The following is a 17,760-nucleotide window of genomic DNA, read 5'->3' as shown; positions in this document are numbered from 1 at the left end:
AAAGTGGGGCGAACCAGCCTGCAGTGTCGTCTCTGCAGCAGTGGTGTCGTTCAGCCAGTGACGTCCGTCTGTTGGTGGGGTTCTGGCCGTCCCCCGCCAGGCACTCGAGACACTGTACGGATGCAGCGCTGACCGCCACCCTCCACTGATGTGGACGGAGGTGAGGGCCATCCGAGCCTCCGACGACCATAGGTTGTCCTTTATGCATAAGCTCGCCCAGCCATTGACATGCTGGACCTGATGAGGCAAGGTACGCCATCATGCCGTAAATCCAGACGTCGACCCCCTGTAGCGAACTCAAAGGGCACCCATCCACGCCAGCACGCCAGGTCGGGTGCCGCACCACCTTAATTGCTCTGCAGCCTGGAGGGGCAGAGCCAGGCCAAGTTCCCCTACTTTAGTGGGCATGTGATGTATCGCCCGCCCAAGACAGCGGCCTGCCGTGCGGCCAATCCCACCATAAACCTTGACGTCGCGGAGACGTTCTCCATCTTCCTCCAACTTGGACAATCCCCTTTCTCCATTTCTCATATCAATTCCGCCAACTCCTGACATTTGCCCCCGCGATACCGCCCTTTGCCTCACCCGACGACCTCGAATCGCGTTGACACACAACACCGCACAGCGCATCGCCCACACGACACCGACTTGTTCCCCCGCCCCTGAAATACCGCCGTAAGTCCAGTCGGACCTCCCCTCCCGGCCTAGACCGCCACAGGCACCACGACGATGACGATAAACTGACAGAGCAAATCGACCAGAAAATGAAGCTTCACTACATTGGCGTACGTCGACCGTCCACGCGCACTGCTCTCCGGCACAACCCGCTGACGCCATGCGCCCCCGTGTAGATCCTCCGCAACGACAGCAAGCCGGCTGTCGAGCTGTGCAGTGAGATGGAGCTGTCGGCATACTCGCGATTCACAAGAAGTACGTTTGCGACAGCACCACGGACATGGGCAGCAGCCTCGCAGACAGGCACCAGCGCTGACAGGATTGCGCCGCAGACAGCTATGCCGAGTTCATGACCCTCTTCTCCAAGAAGGTTGCCGAGTCTACCCGTCCCGGCCAGAGACAGGATATCGAGGAGGGCGACAACACGTTCCACTGCGTGGGAAGGAGCGAAGGCATCTGCGGCGTGTAAGACGTTTTGTCCTGTGTAAAGTGCGGCGGCTGACCATACGGCGTAGCATCATTTCCGACCACCAATACCCCAGTCTAGTAGCCCACCAGCTTCTCTCCAAGATCGTCGACGAGTTCCTCACCAAGCACCCGCGCTCCACGTGGGCCACCGGCGAGCCCAAGCTCGCCCTCCCCGAACTCAAGGAGTACCTCACCAAGTACCAAGACCCCCAGCAGGCCGACTCCATTCTTAAGATCCAAAAGGAGCTCGACGAGACCAAGATTGTCCTGCACAAGACCATCCAGAGCGTGCTGGAGCGCGGCGAGAAAATTGACGACCTGGTCGCCAAGAGTGACGGCCTGAGCTCCCAGAGCAAGATGTTTTACCGTGGGTCTGCCGGTGAATTCACAGGAGGGCTTAGACTAACACACCCAAAGAACAGGCAAAGAAGCAAAACTCGTGCTGCGTCGTCATGTAAAGCTGGTCTTCTCGTAACCCCCTTATCCTCATCCTCCTTGGTCATTTCACGTCTGGCGTTGGACGTTTGGACTCGTTTCAGCATAAACACTCGCTCCGGTCACGCTCGCTAGGATTGCAATGACAGAAACATCTTGCAGAGTCGGGCCTTTCGAATGCCTCATCAGTCTTGTGGAATGAAGGCCCGTGTTCATATTTCCGCAACTTGTGCAGGATAGTTCAGGAATAATACAACATTGTGTGAACACCCCTGAGACATCCCTTGGCAGTGACATACTTCACATTGGCGCTTAGTCACGCGGCGGCACATCCAAACTCATCAGAATTTGTTTGTGTAGGTTTTAAGCTTTAGGATTATCTACCCAAAAAGCTTCCGTCGATCATGGATGATTCAATACTGGATAAAAATGAACAAATCAGACTGCCCGTCCAATGTACGCGCCGCGCCTCTAGAGGTAAACCCCTTGAACAGTGGTATCGATGCGACAACCCTCGAGGTTGTATTAGAGAAAATGGAACAACAAACAATACGCCCCCCAGTGTCCTCTCAAAGTGGTTGTCAAAGTCGCTTGCAGACCGTTTTTTCTTTTGGTTGAACCCACACACACACCGCTCAAATCAAACAAATGAAACAAGAAAAAGCAGCCCAGCTCTCCAAGCATAATCGTCTCGACGCAAAAAAAGTGGTCCTCCAGAGTAATAGGGCTTCGAGAATGTAATAGTCAAAAGGGGTGATTTTGAACATGACGGCCTGGGCATCGAACGAGTGGACGAAGGGAATCGTGAAAAGAAGTGTCCGTGAAGTGGGAAGGTCGTGATAGTGTTGTCGCATAAAGGGACATAATAGTGGCGAAGGCGATCATTCTCCCTCGACAATGATGCGCTCGCTCTTGCGGTTCTGCGCAATCTGCTGCTCAAACGTCTCCCCGGGGCTGATGAGCGTCGGCGTCGAGCTCTTTGTCGACGAGAGGCGCTCGTTTCTGCCAATAGTGACCGTGTTCACGCTCACGGGGCTCCTCATGCTGGGGCTTCCGGAGGGAAGGGCCGGCGTCTTGAGCGGCCGGAGCATCCGGCGCTGCGACCTTGAGATGCTGATCTGGCGGGCAATGGAGATCTCGACGGCAGCCTTCAGCGCGTCGTCGGGCTCCGACTCGTCAAGGGACGGCTTTGTGACATGCGTGTGGGCCGACGAGACGGATGCGGGCGATCGGTCCTTGGCGCTCGGGGCCGCGCTCGAGGGCGCCGTGGAGTCGGACGGCGTAATCATCTGCCACGCGGGCTCGTAAATGGTCGGCTTCAGCTGCTCCGTCAGGTGAATCTCCTCCGACTCCCGATCGTCGGTGGGAGAGTCGAGGAGGAGACCGGACTGCTCGGGCCCGAAGGCGTAACCGATCGGCACGTCCTGGGGCGCCCTCATCGAGTCGGGGGTCGCGGTCCTGGCTCGTCCCGAGGCCTCCGCCTTCACGGCCTCGAGGTAGTAGCGGGGTCGCGGAGGGTCGAAGCTGGACCTCGACGGGGACGGGAACGGCGACGTGTGCGAGCGGTGGCGGGGCGACGCGGGCGGGTTGTTGGCCGATTCCGAGGGCGTCGCCGGGAACAACGACAGCGAAAAGGCTGGCGACTTGAGAGGTTGCGGCGACGTCGCGCTCCTGCCCCTCATCCGCTCCTTCTCCTCCTCCTCCTTCATGACCTGGTCGTTAATCGTCTTGAGCCTGTCCAGCGTGGCCTGCCGCCTCGCCAACAACGCAGACGCCCCCTGTTGTTGCTGCTGTTGCTGCGCCTGCTGTCCCGGCGGTCCTTGCGGCTGCAGGATGCCGCCAAACATGACGCTATACCGCTCCATGTTGATGCTCGGGATCTCCACGTCCAAAAAGTTTCCTGCGGGCTTCGTCGGGAGCGCGGGCACATGCATCGATACGTGCACCGGCGCCGAAATGTCCGACTTCTTCACCTTGTCACGGGTCGACCGTGTTGATGCCATCCTGCTGAGCAGCTTTGGCGGCTTCTGCTCCTTCGGGCTGGGCGGCGCGGCCATCGGCCCCGCGGTTTGTGAGCGGACCATGGCCGGTTTGCTGTCCCCCGGTCTCCTCTCGGTGTTTCGTCTTCCCAGATCAGTCGCCTGGTTGCTCGGCGGTAGGCTCTCAAACTCCCGGGTGCTGGCCATTGGTTGCTGGAGGTTCATTGGTTGTGAGATGGCGACGGGTGATGAGGCGAGCCTCTTGCTCTTTGAGCGTCCAAATAACTTCCATCGCCCCGACTTCTGTTTCGGCGCCGGTACGGGTTCCGCGGTCTCCATCGGCGAGGGTAGAGGCTCTGGTGAGGCTCTCATCATGCTGGTGCTCATGCTCGACGCCTGCGGTTGCCAGTCGTTTCTCGGCTGTGCGGGTGGTGGCGGCGGCGACGAGAACTCGGGCGGGATGTGAGTTGGGCTTCCTATTGCCATGCCAATCGCAATCGTTCCCATGTTGCTGTCCATCGAGTCTGGCGTCTGCGTCCTGACGGTGAATGTCCGAGCCGGTGAAAAGTCGCCGGGACTCTCTACCGGGGATGCTGGGTTGTCCCGTATCGGGATGTGGTACGATTTGAAGCCTCCGCGCGCCGACGACTGAGGCCTGATGTACATGTCATCCTTGGAAATCCGCCTGTCGGCAAAAGACCTGAAGCTGGCGGTGCTGTTGTTATGAGGGGAGAGCCCTCCGCTGGTGCTCGGCCGCTCGGCCATTGTTGATGATGCCTTGGAGCGAGGAGGTGTAGGCAGCGGGCGATGGCGGTACGTGTTACGAGCTTCGACGACGGCGGCGGCGGCGTCGGCGGCAGCACCCTCTGAGGAGAAGGAGGGCACGCTCTCGTTTTGAGAGAGGCTCGAGTCTTCCTTGGCCAGTTGGAAACTTGACACAAGACCCGGCTCCCCCAGGACGGGGGACTCTGGGCCGTGCGTCTGCGCACCACCGGGGGCCACTCCACCAGTCCTCATGCTCTTCATAGATCTGGAACGGTTGACCAATTTGAACATGCTCCTCCAATGGTGCGTAGCAGGAAACCTCACAATGCTAGCGCCTGGCCGATCCTTGTTGACAGGGCTGGAAAGCAAGCAAAGCAGGCGGGCTGCCCAGGACGTGGAGCGGGGTGTTGGGTTTCGAAAAAGGAGATGATGAGAGGCGATTTGCAGAACTAGCGGCCGGGAGAGACTTCCAGGTTGGATCGTAGTTTATCTCTCTGAGAAAGTAGAGGGAATGGGCGGAAGAAAAAGGTTGATTGAGCGGGAAAAAAAACAAGACACACAGAGACCCGACGAAAATAGAGAGTAGACCCAAAACCTCCCCAACCCGGTTGCCTGTCGTACCCATACGGCATGCAAAAGACAGGAGATGACCCAGACTGGGGGTCCCTTCGACTTAACTTTACTTTGATATCATTCACTCTCGAGAGTCGCCTCTCCCGCGGCCGGGCGACCCAGAGCCCGCAGCCCGCAGCCCAGAAAGCCCAGAAGCACTCTGTTCTCGCCCCCAGCACGCGACTCGCAACTTTGTCGCCTGTTTGAGATTGATAGGACGGATATTTTAGGGGGGGCTGATCAACACAAGGATGACGAACCTCCCATCCTGTCCATGGGGTGGTCTGTGGATCAAGGGTCCCGGTCGTTTGCGAACGATAAGTCGCGTATCTTCTGCGGTCGAGTGGAGGTTGTGCGGTTTCGTGTGTCAGACTAGCGAGAACTGTAGGGAAGACGGCGGCGAAGCATGATTAACGGAGTCGTCAGCTGCATGGCATGGGCGGCCGAGAGGTCCAGAAGCATTTCACGGTCTGATTTTGTTTTGACACTGCCGTGCGCCCAGGGCTGCTGGCTTGCTGGCTCGGGGGTCTTGTGATATGCAGTACCTGCAGTAGGTGTCGGAGGGAGGGGAGCTCGAGAATAGCCTCATGTCGTGTTGCCGCGTCTGGTCATCTCCCGCCCCCATCGCGCGCGGCGGTTGCCGGCGAATGACCCAACATCGTTCTGGGTCCCTCATCACAAACCTCATCAGAGGCAATTTGAGTTCAAATTGACGACGCCCACAACCTGACGGTGCCCTTGTCGAATCGTGCCGTACCATGCCGCTAGAGGGGGGAGGGATTCGAGAAGGATGGAAAGAAGAGGAGGGTCGCATCCGTGCTCGGTCTGCGGGACATCCTTGGTTGGTTGGGTTACCCCGGCCCGGGGGACAAGCCTCAGGGTCGTCCCTGTCAGACCGCACGTCCTCTCGTCGTGGTTACGCCCCGACCGCTCAAGCCCAAGCCTCGATGAAATCGATCCGCAACGCTGGGGGGAAGGACGGCTTTGCGACAACTGACCGTTGACGTCGTCGTCGCCTGGTTAGTCTCCATGGCGAATTGGACTGCCGGGATCCGAAGATGAAGCGATGGGACTGGCCCGTCTGGACGTCGCTTTGCTGCCCACAGGCCTGAGTCGCCTGCTGTCCAGACTCGCCGTGCATCGTCAACGGTCGCTGGGCTGAAGATTGCTTCATTTGAAGTTCAATCAAACAACCGATGCCGCCAGCGAATGAGAGTTACACGACGTTGCAGTCGCGGATCCTCTCCGCGCCAAAGACTCATTAACGGCGCCCTGCCCGCGCATACTCCGATCCCCCACTCTGACATCAAACGGGTCTCTGGTTTAAAATGAAAGGATCGGAGACGTTGTTGCTCATCCGGCTTCCCACCAACCACGGTCCGCAATCAAGGAAACAACCTTCTCACACAAGCTCTCTGCCCGCCCAGCGTGACGCCAGCGCAGTGCAGTGTAATCTCTCAAATCTTGGAGATTTCCCGGCTGATTCTCCCACCGCTTGTTTTCTGTCGGACCCATGGGCTGTTGCCTTGCTGGACCTCCGGGCATAACAACCCGTTGTGTCGCTCGTGCCGTCCTTGCGATCGACCAACATTGCGATGGCAATGCGATGGCAATGCGATGGCAGCGCGATTGCGACCGGCTCGCAATGCTGGCCAAGCCACCGCGCGTGTTCGCACCCACGAGGTCGGGTGCTGTTGGTGCACGCTGTTGCTGAATAAGTCCGCCGCGAACCGTGTCAGCATCCCAACGACTCTGTGGGCTCCTAGCCCTTAGGGCCGTCGTCTCGTGTATGCGACCCGGTATTCCAGAGTGACAGGTACACCGTCCCAAAAAAGCGCACTCTGACCGCGTAGCATTAAAAAAGCGTCGTATTGAAACGGACTTCCTGGGTCACGAAGCGCTATTGCCAGGCGTCGCCGAATATTGGGGGTTTGGCTCTCGCTTGCTTTTAGGCGTGCTCTGTCTGCGCTTGGGCCGTGTGCTTCTTGCTTCTCCCAGTCGACGATAAACCCATAGTCGGATCATGTCCTGGGTTCTTGAGATGACATTTACGGATCGCTGCACATCCAGGAGCTCTGCGCGCGACAAGGCTGAACGTGACCGGGCTTCTGAGGGAGTCAGGAGGACTGGAGGATGCGACGAGGCTGCCCAGCGAGTGGGTTTCATGTGTCTTGTCCGGGGTCGACGGCCGACTGATCGTCTCAAGATTGCAAATTCGCGGTTGTGGCCGGAGCGCAGACTGTCGATAAGAAAAAGCTCCGACGTTCCCGTCGCTTCTGATGTCGTCTATGATGAAGGTGTCAAAGTCTGCCCCTGGAGGCGCCCTAGCCAAACATGCCCTGGTAGCGTCCCTAGTCACATCCAGGAGCCTGACGGACGCCAGGAGAACCAAACTTGTTTGATGGTGAACCACAAACCATTCTTCCAAGGTTCGTCTGAAGGCGCTGACTTTATCGCTGCTACCGGGCGGTTGATGTGGTGATGGTTTAGTTCAGCGCTTCTAAGCCGTGAACCTGCATGCGCTGGGAGCCGCAGCACCGTCCGAGGGCTGGATGCGTCGACCCAAGGGAAGAGGCTCAAGAACCACGCTTCCTCTGCCGACGTGCTTCTCGATGCCCAGCCGCAATCCTCCCGTCCATTCTTCAGCCTTGTATGCCGGTCGTCTGGCTGTGTGTAAGACGCAGGTGCTGAGGCCGATGGGATGACAAGAGGATCAGGCAAGGAGTGATGCTGCGGATTCAAGCGTAACGCAGCCCCAGCCGACGATCCGTTGACAATGTTGCATCCCGTCCGCCGTTCCTGGGAGAGCTGAAAGAAACAATTCGCCTCACCCTTCTGCAAGCATCCGATGAGCAAGAGGGCCAGGCCTTTATCGTTATTTGCAGCAGCCCACAACGGAGAGCCAGCCGGCTGGCCCAGAGCAGACCGGGACCGAGCTGGACGGAAAGCATGCCATCCAACAGAGGGCGAGTTGTGCTCCAGACCACGAGCGGCAGCGCGAGCGGACTTCCGTCGTCGGTGCCTTGATGTTGCCCTCTTGCAGCTGCGCGCCGTCAGTCCCAATGGGGTGTTGAGTTCACGCAGTTGCAGGCCTGAGAGTCTGCCGGCAGGCTTGGCACGACATGGGGCTCATCGTGGCTGGCGGCAGTAGGTGGCTGATGCATTGCCGTGGCGCAAATTCATGCATTCTGAAGCGGAATCGCGTCACTGCCGGCCGCACGGTGCTTAGACAGGCCAATTGGCACAGTCACCCCGCCATCACGTGATGGCAGCATTTGGCGGGGCAGAGTCCGCAGTGAAGCTGGACGAAGGCAGTTCCTTGTTGTCGCAGAGCCCGTCTTTTTGGGGGCGGACGCTAAATGGTGTTTGCCGTGGATAGCAGGCCTGTTAATACTGCTAACGTGAGTCGAGGTAGGGAACCATCTTGCGGTAAGATATTTGGCCCCAAAGGCGGTGATGGAATGGCCCGGCGGATCACCCCTATGGAGACCGGCCGAGCTTTCTCCCCTGGTGGTGGAGGACGATTGGCCAAGGTCGCAATGGCAACGGTCAACAAATGGACTGACCGACTGACTGACTGATGAGGCTGGTGATGTGTGCAAGCAGACGATGCTCCTGCCGCTGCTACTGTTTCTGTTGCTGCTGCTGCTGCTGCTGCTGCTCCTGAGCCCGGGCCTGCGGGATAAACACAAATGCCAAAATGATGGGATCAGGTACACTGCAGGTAAGGTAGCAGAGCACAAAGCCGGCTCGGGAGGCGGTGGTCGCCTGGGAAGCCAGACAGAGTCACCACCCCGCCGCATGAATCCAGGACAAAGCAGCCCGTGGCAAGTGGAAGGGACCAGAAACACTTGTATTCGCCTAGTTGCAACCCGTGCTGAAGAAAGTACCCCGCCCCGCGGCGCTCGCCCCGGTGACGACCTCTCAGTTCATAGCGGTGTACCCCGCCCGGCCCGCTGGACCTAAAAATTGATGTATCTCTAAGAGGGGCAGGTCAGGCAGGAGGGCGACCAAGAAACACATCTCAACCCGAAATTCCTCCCTCCAATATCCCACCACACCGCGTCAAAGCTTGGGCTGCTGCACTCACACTCTTCGACTGAAGCTTCTTGTCTCTTTTTTCCCCGTATTTGCATCAGCGAGCACCAGGTTTCCTTCCACTCCTTCACCATGTCGTGGCAAGGTAAGCAGAGCAACGGCCCAGCTCTGTCCAGAGAGAGGCCATCCCCGAAAACCCCCACCTTTGCCGAAACAGAGAGCTAACCTGTCGCCTTCGTCACAGCTTATGTTGACACCAGGTAGCCGCGCACCAGAGCTCTCCCCCTTTCCCATCCCGCGCCCGTCCCGTCACGGGCACTCGATGGGAGTTACACGGACGATCATGGCTGACATGGACTTTGCAGCCTCGTTGGCACTGGCCACATTGACAAGGCCGCCATCATCAGCATCGCTGGCGACAGCACGTGGGCGTCGACCGCCGGCTTCACGGTATGTCGCGGTGTTCTGTCTCTAAACATGCCGCCGGATGCTGACTACGCTGGTGCACACAGCTTGCCGCCAACGAGATGAAGGTCATCTCCGACATTGTCAAGGGAGACGCCGGCGCCAAGGACAAGGCCTTCGCCGACGGTCTCTACATTGCCGGTGACAGATTCGTCATGGCCCGCGCCGAGGACGGCACCATCTACGCAAGAAAGGTTGGCATCACAAGCCCTGAGAAGAGGCCCAGAGGACTGACTTCAAGCCAGGGACGTGACGGCATCGCCGTCGCCAAGACCAACCAGGCCATCCTCGTCGGCCACCACAACGAGAACCAGCAGGGTGGCAACGCAAACCAGGCGGTGCAGAAGCTGGCGGACTACCTGGTCGGTGTCAACTACTAAGTGTTGCGAGCGTGGAAGAGCGGCGGAGGGTGGACGGGCGGCCCATCTGAAGGCGCCCTTGGAGTTTTACCGTGTGCGAGGCAGGCTGGGCATCTCGCTCCCACACACACGACGAGGATTTGACATACGAATCGACGAACACTAGATTAGCAAGAGTTACCAATGGCGGAATCTTTGCTTAGCCACGGCCATGTCCGGAACAGAGTCCCTGAATCATGCACCACAAGGTAATGCGGAGTGCTTTCGTACAGTCATTATCTTGACACTTTGGCCAAATCGATACACCTCAACGTATGATACATGTTCTGGAGAGACCAACACGCTCAAATCCAGCTGCGCCGTTCTGTGGTATACAACCCGTCTATACGCTGTCCCATTCCGACCAACCCAATAAGTGCGCCGTAACTTCAGATATCGTGTGACTAGACAGGCAGCTCCGCGTTTCGTCGACCAACACCAGACCGGTCGACCGCGACCCCAATGTACGGTCCAATAACGGGTATGTTCCTCGCGAACGCCGCAATCGTGCCCAAAAAGTCACCAAAAAGAACCATTATGCCGTAGAGCTCAACACAGAAGCCGATAAGGGGCCATCGCAACAGGATCAGGGCGAGACCGCCAAAGAAGGCCGCCGTTCCCTTTGCCTTTTGTTTACGCGCGAAGAAGAGGAGCGTCTTTTGCGGTCCGATGATTATCGTCAGGCCGATCAGGAAGAGGATCTGCGGCCGCGTCGGTCAGTTGGGTCGCACGTCAGCGTTTCAAGGGGGCAGATCGTACGTTTCCCATGGCAAGCCTGCAACAGACCGTCAGCTTCATCTCAACAGACTCGTGTGCGGGAAAAGGGGGACGTACATGGCTCGGTCAAAGAAGAGCATCACTCCTCCGATGAGGAAGAAACCTCCTGAACCGGCGTCAGCTCCGATAGACCACCAATGCGCCAGAGCTTGGATAGGGCGCAAACCTACCACCAGAGCAGAAAATGACCCCAATCTCTGTAATTCATGTCAGCGACCGTCCAGAACGGGCAGCGAGGCCTAGGCAGCGTCGTGATGCGGCCGGCGTGGAGCTCCGCGGGTCGACGTACTCTGGGAATCCGACATCCACATCGACGCCATCTTGCACGGTTTGGTTGACTGTCGAGTCGGATGGGCTTGGTTTGATATCGGGTTTTATTCGAGTGATTCAATGCGAGCCACAGGTGACTTGTGAGACTCGACGCGCAAACGTATGAAGGCCAAGGAGTTGCTGATCTGTAGCTAACTGGCGGGAGCAGACGACAACTTTTAGATTTAAGACCAGATCACTACTACACTAGGAGGAAACAAAGCCAGCGTTCCTGCCACGAAACAGGGGTTGCGCTGCTGCTGCCCGCGCTGTCACGGATCGTTTGGGGGATGGGACAACGCGCTAAAAATGCGCTGCGAGGGTTGGCCACGGCATTTGGACCAATGGCAGCGGGGGGCAGACCTCGGTGGGGGTCGTGGGTGCTGATTTAACTTTAACCCACGCTCACCTGTGGAAAATTTAGACGCTTTAACTCACCATCCTCACAACCATGGAGCTCACAACGACCGTCGCATGAACCGCCAGCTGGCGAGATTGCGGTTTATGCCAACGTGCTTCTCGATGCGGCATGTTTGTTGACATTTGTCTGCTGAAGCTGCAACTCAAACACGAGTTAACGGGCACACGAGCAAGCTCACAATATGGGCAGTCGATGGACGCGGCAAGTGTCACTTCATCTAATTCGCCGCGGCGGCCGTAGCCTCGAGCTATGGCAACTGAGTATCGTCTCCCATACGTTCTCGGTAATCTGTCGATTCACAGGCGGAGAACAATCTCTGATCACGATTAAGCCGGAGTGTCATCTAGCACCCTTTGCTGAAAGGCGGAGGGCTGTGTAGTTGAGATTTGACTTTGTTGGTCGCACATATCCCAGCTGGTTTTACTGTTTTGAATACAATTCGTTTCCCATGCTCCAAGTCCCAAACAACGCGATGCCGTAACGCCTTCGCCGTGACTCCGCAAAACAGATAACCCATTGACGCCAACTTATTTGAGAACGGTGTGCGCTCCACGCGCCTCCAGGAACTGCTCCGCCGCGCCCTGGGGCAGCGTGCGAATCAGGCCAAACACCTCCTTGTCGTGGTACCGCAGCCGCGTCTTGGGGTCGAGGTACGGCGCGGGCAGGCCCGTGATGTCGCAGTACCGCTTTGTGTGTGCCAGTGACGGCGCCGACTCGATGTTGGTGTACGTGACGGCCGGCGCGGCGCCTCCGTTGGGCTTCAGGCTCTTCTCGAGAACGAGCTTGGACAGGCTGCGCGAGGCCTGGGCCAGGTTCGGCGGCAGGCCAGAGGCGTCCTTGCCGGTGGCCGGCGTCGAGGTGCCGCTCGTGGAGAGGCCGTCGTCTTGCTGACCGGCAGCCGGGGTGCCGGCGCCGCTGTTGTCATCCTGTTGCGGGGTCGCCATGGCCGAGGCTTCGCGACGGGAGGCATCGCCGAGGATGGTCTTGATGTTCTTGTTGCGGCGCTGGTTGGGGCGCCAGGACGGGTTGCGGAAGCTCTTGTGGATTGAGTGGATGTCGATCTCGTCGAGGAGGGCCTGGTGGGCGATTTGCGCCTCCGTCTGCTCTTTTGGTGCCGACATCATGTGCTTTACGTAGAAAAGGTTGGGTGAGATGTTTCGCGCAGGTCGTCATAGGCGTTGCGGATCGAACTGAGGGCGACGGGATGACGGTGCTGCTGGTTGAGGCAGTGGCAGGGGAGCTTATTCTGCCGCGGCTTACCGCTTATTCGGTGTGCTCGGTGTACTCGGGTACCTCTGCTACTGTCCTGGCGGGGTCGTAGCGTCAAGTAAACAAACGAACCACCTTCACGCACAGCAGCGAAAGCAAGATGGTAGGCCAATGTGATGAGTCTATTAGTTTCAACAAGCTGACACCCGAACAGGAGAGCCCACACGAGCACCAGCAGAACCTTCTGCTTTCCCGCATCATCACCAATGTGGTATGTTTACCAGGCAGACTGCGCAGCATCGCGACTTACACGACGCAGGAGAAACTCAACGAGGCCGTTATGGTCATGAACAAGTCCTTGCAGGTAATGAAATCACATTGACATGCAGACGTCCGGTCTGACTGTGACAGGAAATCAACATCCAAAACATGAACGTCGAGCTTGTCGCTCAAATGTTCAAGAACTACCAGTCCAACGTCCTCTTCCATCTTGAGGGTATGTCCGCCTGCATCTCTTCTGCTCACATCTGCTCATTCGCATTAGCAACGGACAACTTGAAGCCGCCTTCATAGATTTCCTGGGATTTTCTTTGGGGTGATGGATGATCAATGAGATATGATGAGACGAGCTGGCGAGAAGACCAAGAGGTCATGGCAGAATACCCCAGAAGAGACTGAATACACACTATGGTTAAACTGATTGACTTCTTGCTATTTCTTTGAATAAAAAGCATCCACGGATGTGGTCACCTCCCCCAGACTCAAGTCATGCTGTCCGGGCACCTGTGACCACTAACAGCTACGCCGCAGCACGTCCCGACCCACTAAATTTTACAGCCTCGTAGCTCAGGTAGCCTCGCAAGACGGCGCATCGCGACTTGAACACGACGACCGAACAGACGCATTGAACGAGACACAACTGACGCGGCCCCTTCGAGACAACCTGCAACGGCCGAAACGATTGAATCCCATCCGCTTCGAATCGACTCACACCCTCGGCATGGTCAGTCGCATCGCGACAGCCTAGACCCTTCAACGAGCATCGCGATGGCGCCCTCAGCAACCGAGGAGCTCCCTCCTCTTAAGGGACCGCCCGAGAGGACGTATCCGCCCGCCAAGATATTCCCGGTGAAGGAGGCAAAGTTTGAGAAGCCGATTGCCGTACAGCATGATGGAAGAGAAAAGGCAGCGGCGCACCCGGGTGCAGCCATCGTCATCGACAACGGTGAGCACGACGACAGCGAGCAAGGATTGCCCGCCCGCTGACAATCACAGGTTCATCGGCAGTGCGCGCTGGCTGGTCCTTCGAAGAGAAGCCCAGGCTGAACATCCCCCCGATTATGTCCAAATACCGCGACCGGAAGGCTGGCAAGACGTACTCCTTCGCCGGCAGCGATTGCTACGCCGACACGACGGCGAGGAGCCACATCCGATACGCTTTCGAGCAGGGGACGGGCATCGTCAGCAACTGGGACGTCATGGAGCACCTGCTCGACTACATCTTCCTCAAGCTCGGGCTCAACGGCGACGATGCGTCCATAGACGTGCCCATCGTCATGACGGAAGCGGTCGCCAACCTGCCGTACTCACGGAAATGTAAGCCTTGCAACCAATCTGGAGACTACACCTCTAACGCATGACAGCCATGACGGAAATCGTCTTTGAATGCTACGGCGCTCCATCTGTGGCGTACGGTATCGACTCCCTCTTCTCCTACAGACACAACAAAGGCAACACGGGCATCGTGGTCTCGTCGTCCTACACCTCCACGCACGTAATACCCGTCTACAACCACAAGGCCATGTTGAGCCAGGCCACAAGGCTCAACTGGGGCGGCTGGCACGCGGCCGAGTACCTGCTCAAGCTCATCCGGCTCAAGTACCCGGCCTTCACGGGCAAGCTCAACGTGTCGCAGGCCGAGCACATGCTGCGCGACCACGCCTACGTCTCGGAAGACTTCGACAACGAGCTGCGGGGCTACCTGGACTGGACGGGCCTCGAGGACCGGGATATTGTGATCCAGTACCCGTTCACGGAGGAGGTCGTCGTGCAAAAGACCGAGGAGGAGCTGGCCCGCATCGCCGAGCGCAAGAAGGAGAGCGGCAGGCGGTTGCAGCAGCAGGCGGCTAAGATGCGGCTGGAGAAGCTCATGCGCAAGGAGAACGAGCTGGAGCACTACAAGAAGCTGCAGGTCAAGCTGGAGCAGCAGACCAACAAGAAGGAGGTGCGCCGGCTCCTGGACAGCAACGACCTCAAGGACGAGGCCGCGTTGGAGAAGGCCATTGCCGTGCTGGACAAGGCCGTCAAGAAGGCGCGCACAAAGGACGTGGGCGGCGACGCCGAGGAGGACCAGCAGGAGCCCGTGTTCGACCTCCTCGATGTGCCGGACGAGGAGCTCGACGACGCCGGCCTCAAGGCCAAGCGGCAGCAGAAGCTCATGAAGTCGAACCACGACGCCCGCGCGCGCGCAAAGGCCGAGAAGGAGGCCGAGAAGGCGCGCATCGAGGAGGAGAAGCGGCTGGACCAGGAGCGCCGCGAGAACGACCTCGAGGGCTGGCTCGAGGAGAAGCGGCAGCGGCGCGACATCACGCTGCAGAAGATGAAGGAGCGCGAGCGTCTCAAGCAGGACCTCGGCAACCGCAAGTCGCTCGCCTCGCAGATCCGCATGAAGAGCATCGCCAACCTGGCCTCGGACAACCCGACCAAGAAGCGGCGCCGCGGCGGCGACGACGACAACTTTGGCGCCAACGACGACGACTGGGGCGTGTACCGCCAGATCGTCGTCGGCGACAACAGCGACGACGAGCAGGAGGAGGAAGACCTGAACGCGAACCTCAAGATCTACGAGGAGGAGCTGCTCCGCTACGACCCGGACTTCACGTACGAGGACACCCACGAGGCGCAGACGGACTGGTCCAAGTCGATGCTGCACGCCTTCGCCCGCGGGCCGCGCCCGTTCGACGCGGGCTCCCAGGCCGAGCTGAACCAGATCCACCTCAACGTCGAGCGCATCCGCGTGCCCGAGGTCGTCTTCCAGCCGTCCATCGCGGGCGTCGACCAGTCCGGCCTCGTGGAGATCATCGGCGACATCCTCAACCAGCGCCTCGGCGCCGTGCCGAACCGCGACGACTTTCTGAAGGACGTCTTCCTCACGGGCGGCAACACCATGTTCCAGGGCTTCGACGAGCGGCTCCGGTCCGGCCTGACGCCGCTGCTCCCCGCCGACTCGCCGCTGCACATCCGCCGTGCCCAGAACGCTCTGCTGGACGCGTGGAAGGGCGCCGCTAGCTGGGCGGGCTCGGCCGCCTGGAAAGCCGCCACCATCACGCGCGAGGAGTACCAGGAGAAGGGGTCAGAGTATATCAAGGTGAGTCCGCTTCATGATGCAGCGCTTAGACATGCTGACACGAGCCTAGGAACACGACCTTGGCAACACTTCATATGTATGATTAGTCGGGCGCTATTGCGGGAGCTAGAATGGGTAGTCAGGGAAATGGTCAACGTAGTTTACACAGTCTGTCACAATGAGACGAAAAAGTCAATTGACTCCCTTGGTCACCGTGACGAATAACAATGGTGCGATTCTGCCCAGCAAAATGTCTGTATACACATGCAAGTCCCTCCATCCAGAGCGCATCACTGCCAAGGTCCTGCTGAAACCGAGTACTTCTCGAATGCTCGAAATGAGGGCTGCTGCTGCCTCCTCTTCCACTCACACAACAACCGTTCTCTTTTGATAAGTAGCGCAAGCCTGAGGCTTTGGCCCAAAAATACCCCTACTCGGGAGTCTTGACTCAGGAGTAAGGTGGCTAGAAAATACAATTCATCCCTCAAACGCCTGCCCCTTGGTAATATCTTGACAAACCATTATACCGCAACGCCAACTAAGCATAAACATTGAAAGGCGAGGCGTCGGTCCAGGATCAGCACGTCCACGGCGAGCCCTACATCGACGCGGTCGGCGCAGCCGGAAGGCCGTCCTGCTGAAGCTGGCTGTCAATCTCCTCGCCCTCGCGCCGTGTCTCGTCCTTGCCCTGCTGCTCCGGCGAGAATGCCTTTTCAAACTGCTGGCGTCCCGCGAGCTGCTCCTGGGCGGCCAGTCCTGCGACGGCCTGCGCGACGGCCTCGAGCGGCGTGCCGGCGGCCGGATTGCTGGGCGCCACCTCGGGGGCGCTCGTCGCGGCGGAGGCGGGCGGCATGGGGGGCTGCGCGAGGTTGACGTTGGGAGGGGGCTGCGGGATCTCGCCCTGGGCGTCCAGCAGCCGCGACTGCAGGTGGATGACGTATTCGCGAAGGGCGTAGTTCTCTGACTGCATCGCCTTGTAGCTCTGCTCCATCTCCATGTAGTCCCGGACCTGCTGCTCCAGCTTCTTGATGTAATGCTCCTTGCGCTGGCGGAAGGCTCTCTGTTCGACATGTTAGTCTCTGTCAATTGGCGATCAAATCAAAGGCGCGGACGTGTCAGATGCGCTTGCACCGACGGGACCGCAGTCAGACGACCTAGGTGACGCAGTAAGCACCGAGACAGCTCCTGCGACCCGCGCCAGTCACGCGCCCCCGGCGATCCAGCGCAAACCGTATCAAGACATACCTGGGCAGCTCTGTTTTGCGCGGCGCGCTTCGACTGCGAGAGCTCGCGCTTCGCCTTGCTACCGGCTCCACCGTCGTCCAGCGCCATAGCTGTCGAGGCGGGATGGGTCGGAGGAGGAGGGGCAGTCGACGGGCCGGCAGCGGTAACGGGAGGAGCGGCTTGCTGAGGCGGGGGAGGGCCAGCGGGCATCATGTTCACGTCTGGCGCGTGGACGTTGCGAGCGGCTCGAAGATCGGGGTGGATATGCGCTTCGGGGTCGGCGTTGTTGTTGGAGCTGCTGTTGTTGACTATCGGCGGCAAGACGTCAGAGGGCGGCGAGTTCGTGCCGTTACTATAGCCATGAGCAGGCGACGCGGTCGGTGGTTTGGCAGCTTGGGGACGAGCTCCGCGAGATGGGGCCGTCGCGTTGTCAGACGAGATGGGCGTGGTGTGCTGGCTTAGTAGCTCGAGCTGCGCTGCCAAGTGGGCTGTTTCTGTGGAGAGTACATATCATGTCAGCGAGACCGTCCGAAACAAACCCCGAGGCTTGTCAAGAAGCAGAGCCAGTGATTTGGGTTAAATAAGACGAGTTGCAGCTCGATGGAAGCGTCGGCATCATGAAGGGAAAAAAGTTCCCGA

The 17,760-nt window shown here is 58.8% G+C and overlaps 7 protein-coding genes across 7 annotated transcripts; 3 read left to right on the top strand and 4 right to left on the bottom strand.

The window, feature by feature from the left end:
- Positions 1-764: 764 nt before the first annotated feature.
- Positions 765-1,601, top strand: COL26b_003208 (uncharacterized protein; the record flags this gene model as incomplete). The annotated part of the gene is made up of 5 exons (XM_053176109.1): positions 765-785; positions 852-930; positions 1,008-1,140; positions 1,191-1,510; positions 1,561-1,601. 5 exons carry the CDS (start codon positions 765-767, stop codon positions 1,599-1,601), a joined length of 594 nt encoding a protein of 197 aa, XP_053040009.1.
- An 858-nt stretch (positions 1,602-2,459) lies between these two features.
- Positions 2,460-4,613, bottom strand: COL26b_003207 (uncharacterized protein; the record flags this gene model as incomplete). The annotated part of the gene is made up of 1 exon (XM_053176108.1): positions 2,460-4,613. One exon carries the CDS (start codon positions 4,611-4,613, stop codon positions 2,460-2,462), a length of 2,154 nt encoding a protein of 717 aa, XP_053040008.1.
- Positions 4,614-9,104: 4,491 nt separating this feature from the next.
- COL26b_003206 (uncharacterized protein) lies at positions 9,105-9,817 on the top strand (the record flags this gene model as incomplete). Its single annotated transcript, XM_053176107.1, has 4 exons — positions 9,105-9,117; positions 9,217-9,232; positions 9,338-9,422; positions 9,485-9,817. 4 exons carry the CDS (start codon positions 9,105-9,107, stop codon positions 9,815-9,817), a joined length of 447 nt encoding a protein of 148 aa, XP_053040007.1.
- Positions 9,818-10,239: 422 nt separating this feature from the next.
- COL26b_003205 (uncharacterized protein) lies at positions 10,240-10,932 on the bottom strand (the record flags this gene model as incomplete). Its single annotated transcript, XM_053176106.1, has 5 exons — positions 10,240-10,536; positions 10,595-10,610; positions 10,670-10,718; positions 10,783-10,809; positions 10,902-10,932. 5 exons carry the CDS (start codon positions 10,930-10,932, stop codon positions 10,240-10,242), a joined length of 420 nt encoding a protein of 139 aa, XP_053040006.1.
- A 937-nt stretch (positions 10,933-11,869) lies between these two features.
- Positions 11,870-12,466, bottom strand: COL26b_003204 (uncharacterized protein; the record flags this gene model as incomplete). Its single annotated transcript, XM_053176105.1, has 1 exon — positions 11,870-12,466. The coding sequence occupies one exon, from the start codon at positions 12,464-12,466 to the stop codon at positions 11,870-11,872; it is 597 nt and encodes a 198-aa protein (XP_053040005.1).
- Positions 12,467-12,711: 245 nt separating this feature from the next.
- On the top strand, positions 12,712-16,000 carry COL26b_003203 (uncharacterized protein; the record flags this gene model as incomplete). Its single annotated transcript, XM_053176104.1, has 8 exons — positions 12,712-12,714; positions 12,766-12,822; positions 12,871-12,915; positions 12,963-13,047; positions 13,579-13,776; positions 13,827-14,147; positions 14,195-15,918; positions 15,968-16,000. 8 exons carry the CDS (start codon positions 12,712-12,714, stop codon positions 15,998-16,000), a joined length of 2,466 nt encoding a protein of 821 aa, XP_053040004.1.
- Positions 16,001-16,495: 495 nt separating this feature from the next.
- On the bottom strand, positions 16,496-17,334 carry COL26b_003202 (uncharacterized protein; the record flags this gene model as incomplete). The annotated part of the gene is made up of 2 exons (XM_053176103.1): positions 16,496-16,957; positions 17,143-17,334. 2 exons carry the CDS (start codon positions 17,332-17,334, stop codon positions 16,496-16,498), a joined length of 654 nt encoding a protein of 217 aa, XP_053040003.1.
- Positions 17,335-17,760: the final 426 nt, after the last annotated feature.

This window comes from Colletotrichum chrysophilum, assembly GCF_026319265.1.
Source record: "Colletotrichum chrysophilum strain AFK26 chromosome Unknown scaffold_17, whole genome shotgun sequence".
NCBI classification, from domain to species: Eukaryota; Fungi; Ascomycota; class Sordariomycetes; order Glomerellales; family Glomerellaceae; genus Colletotrichum; species Colletotrichum chrysophilum.
Note: the sequence above shows the minus strand (reverse complement) of the source record. Positions and strands in the feature narration are given on the sequence as shown.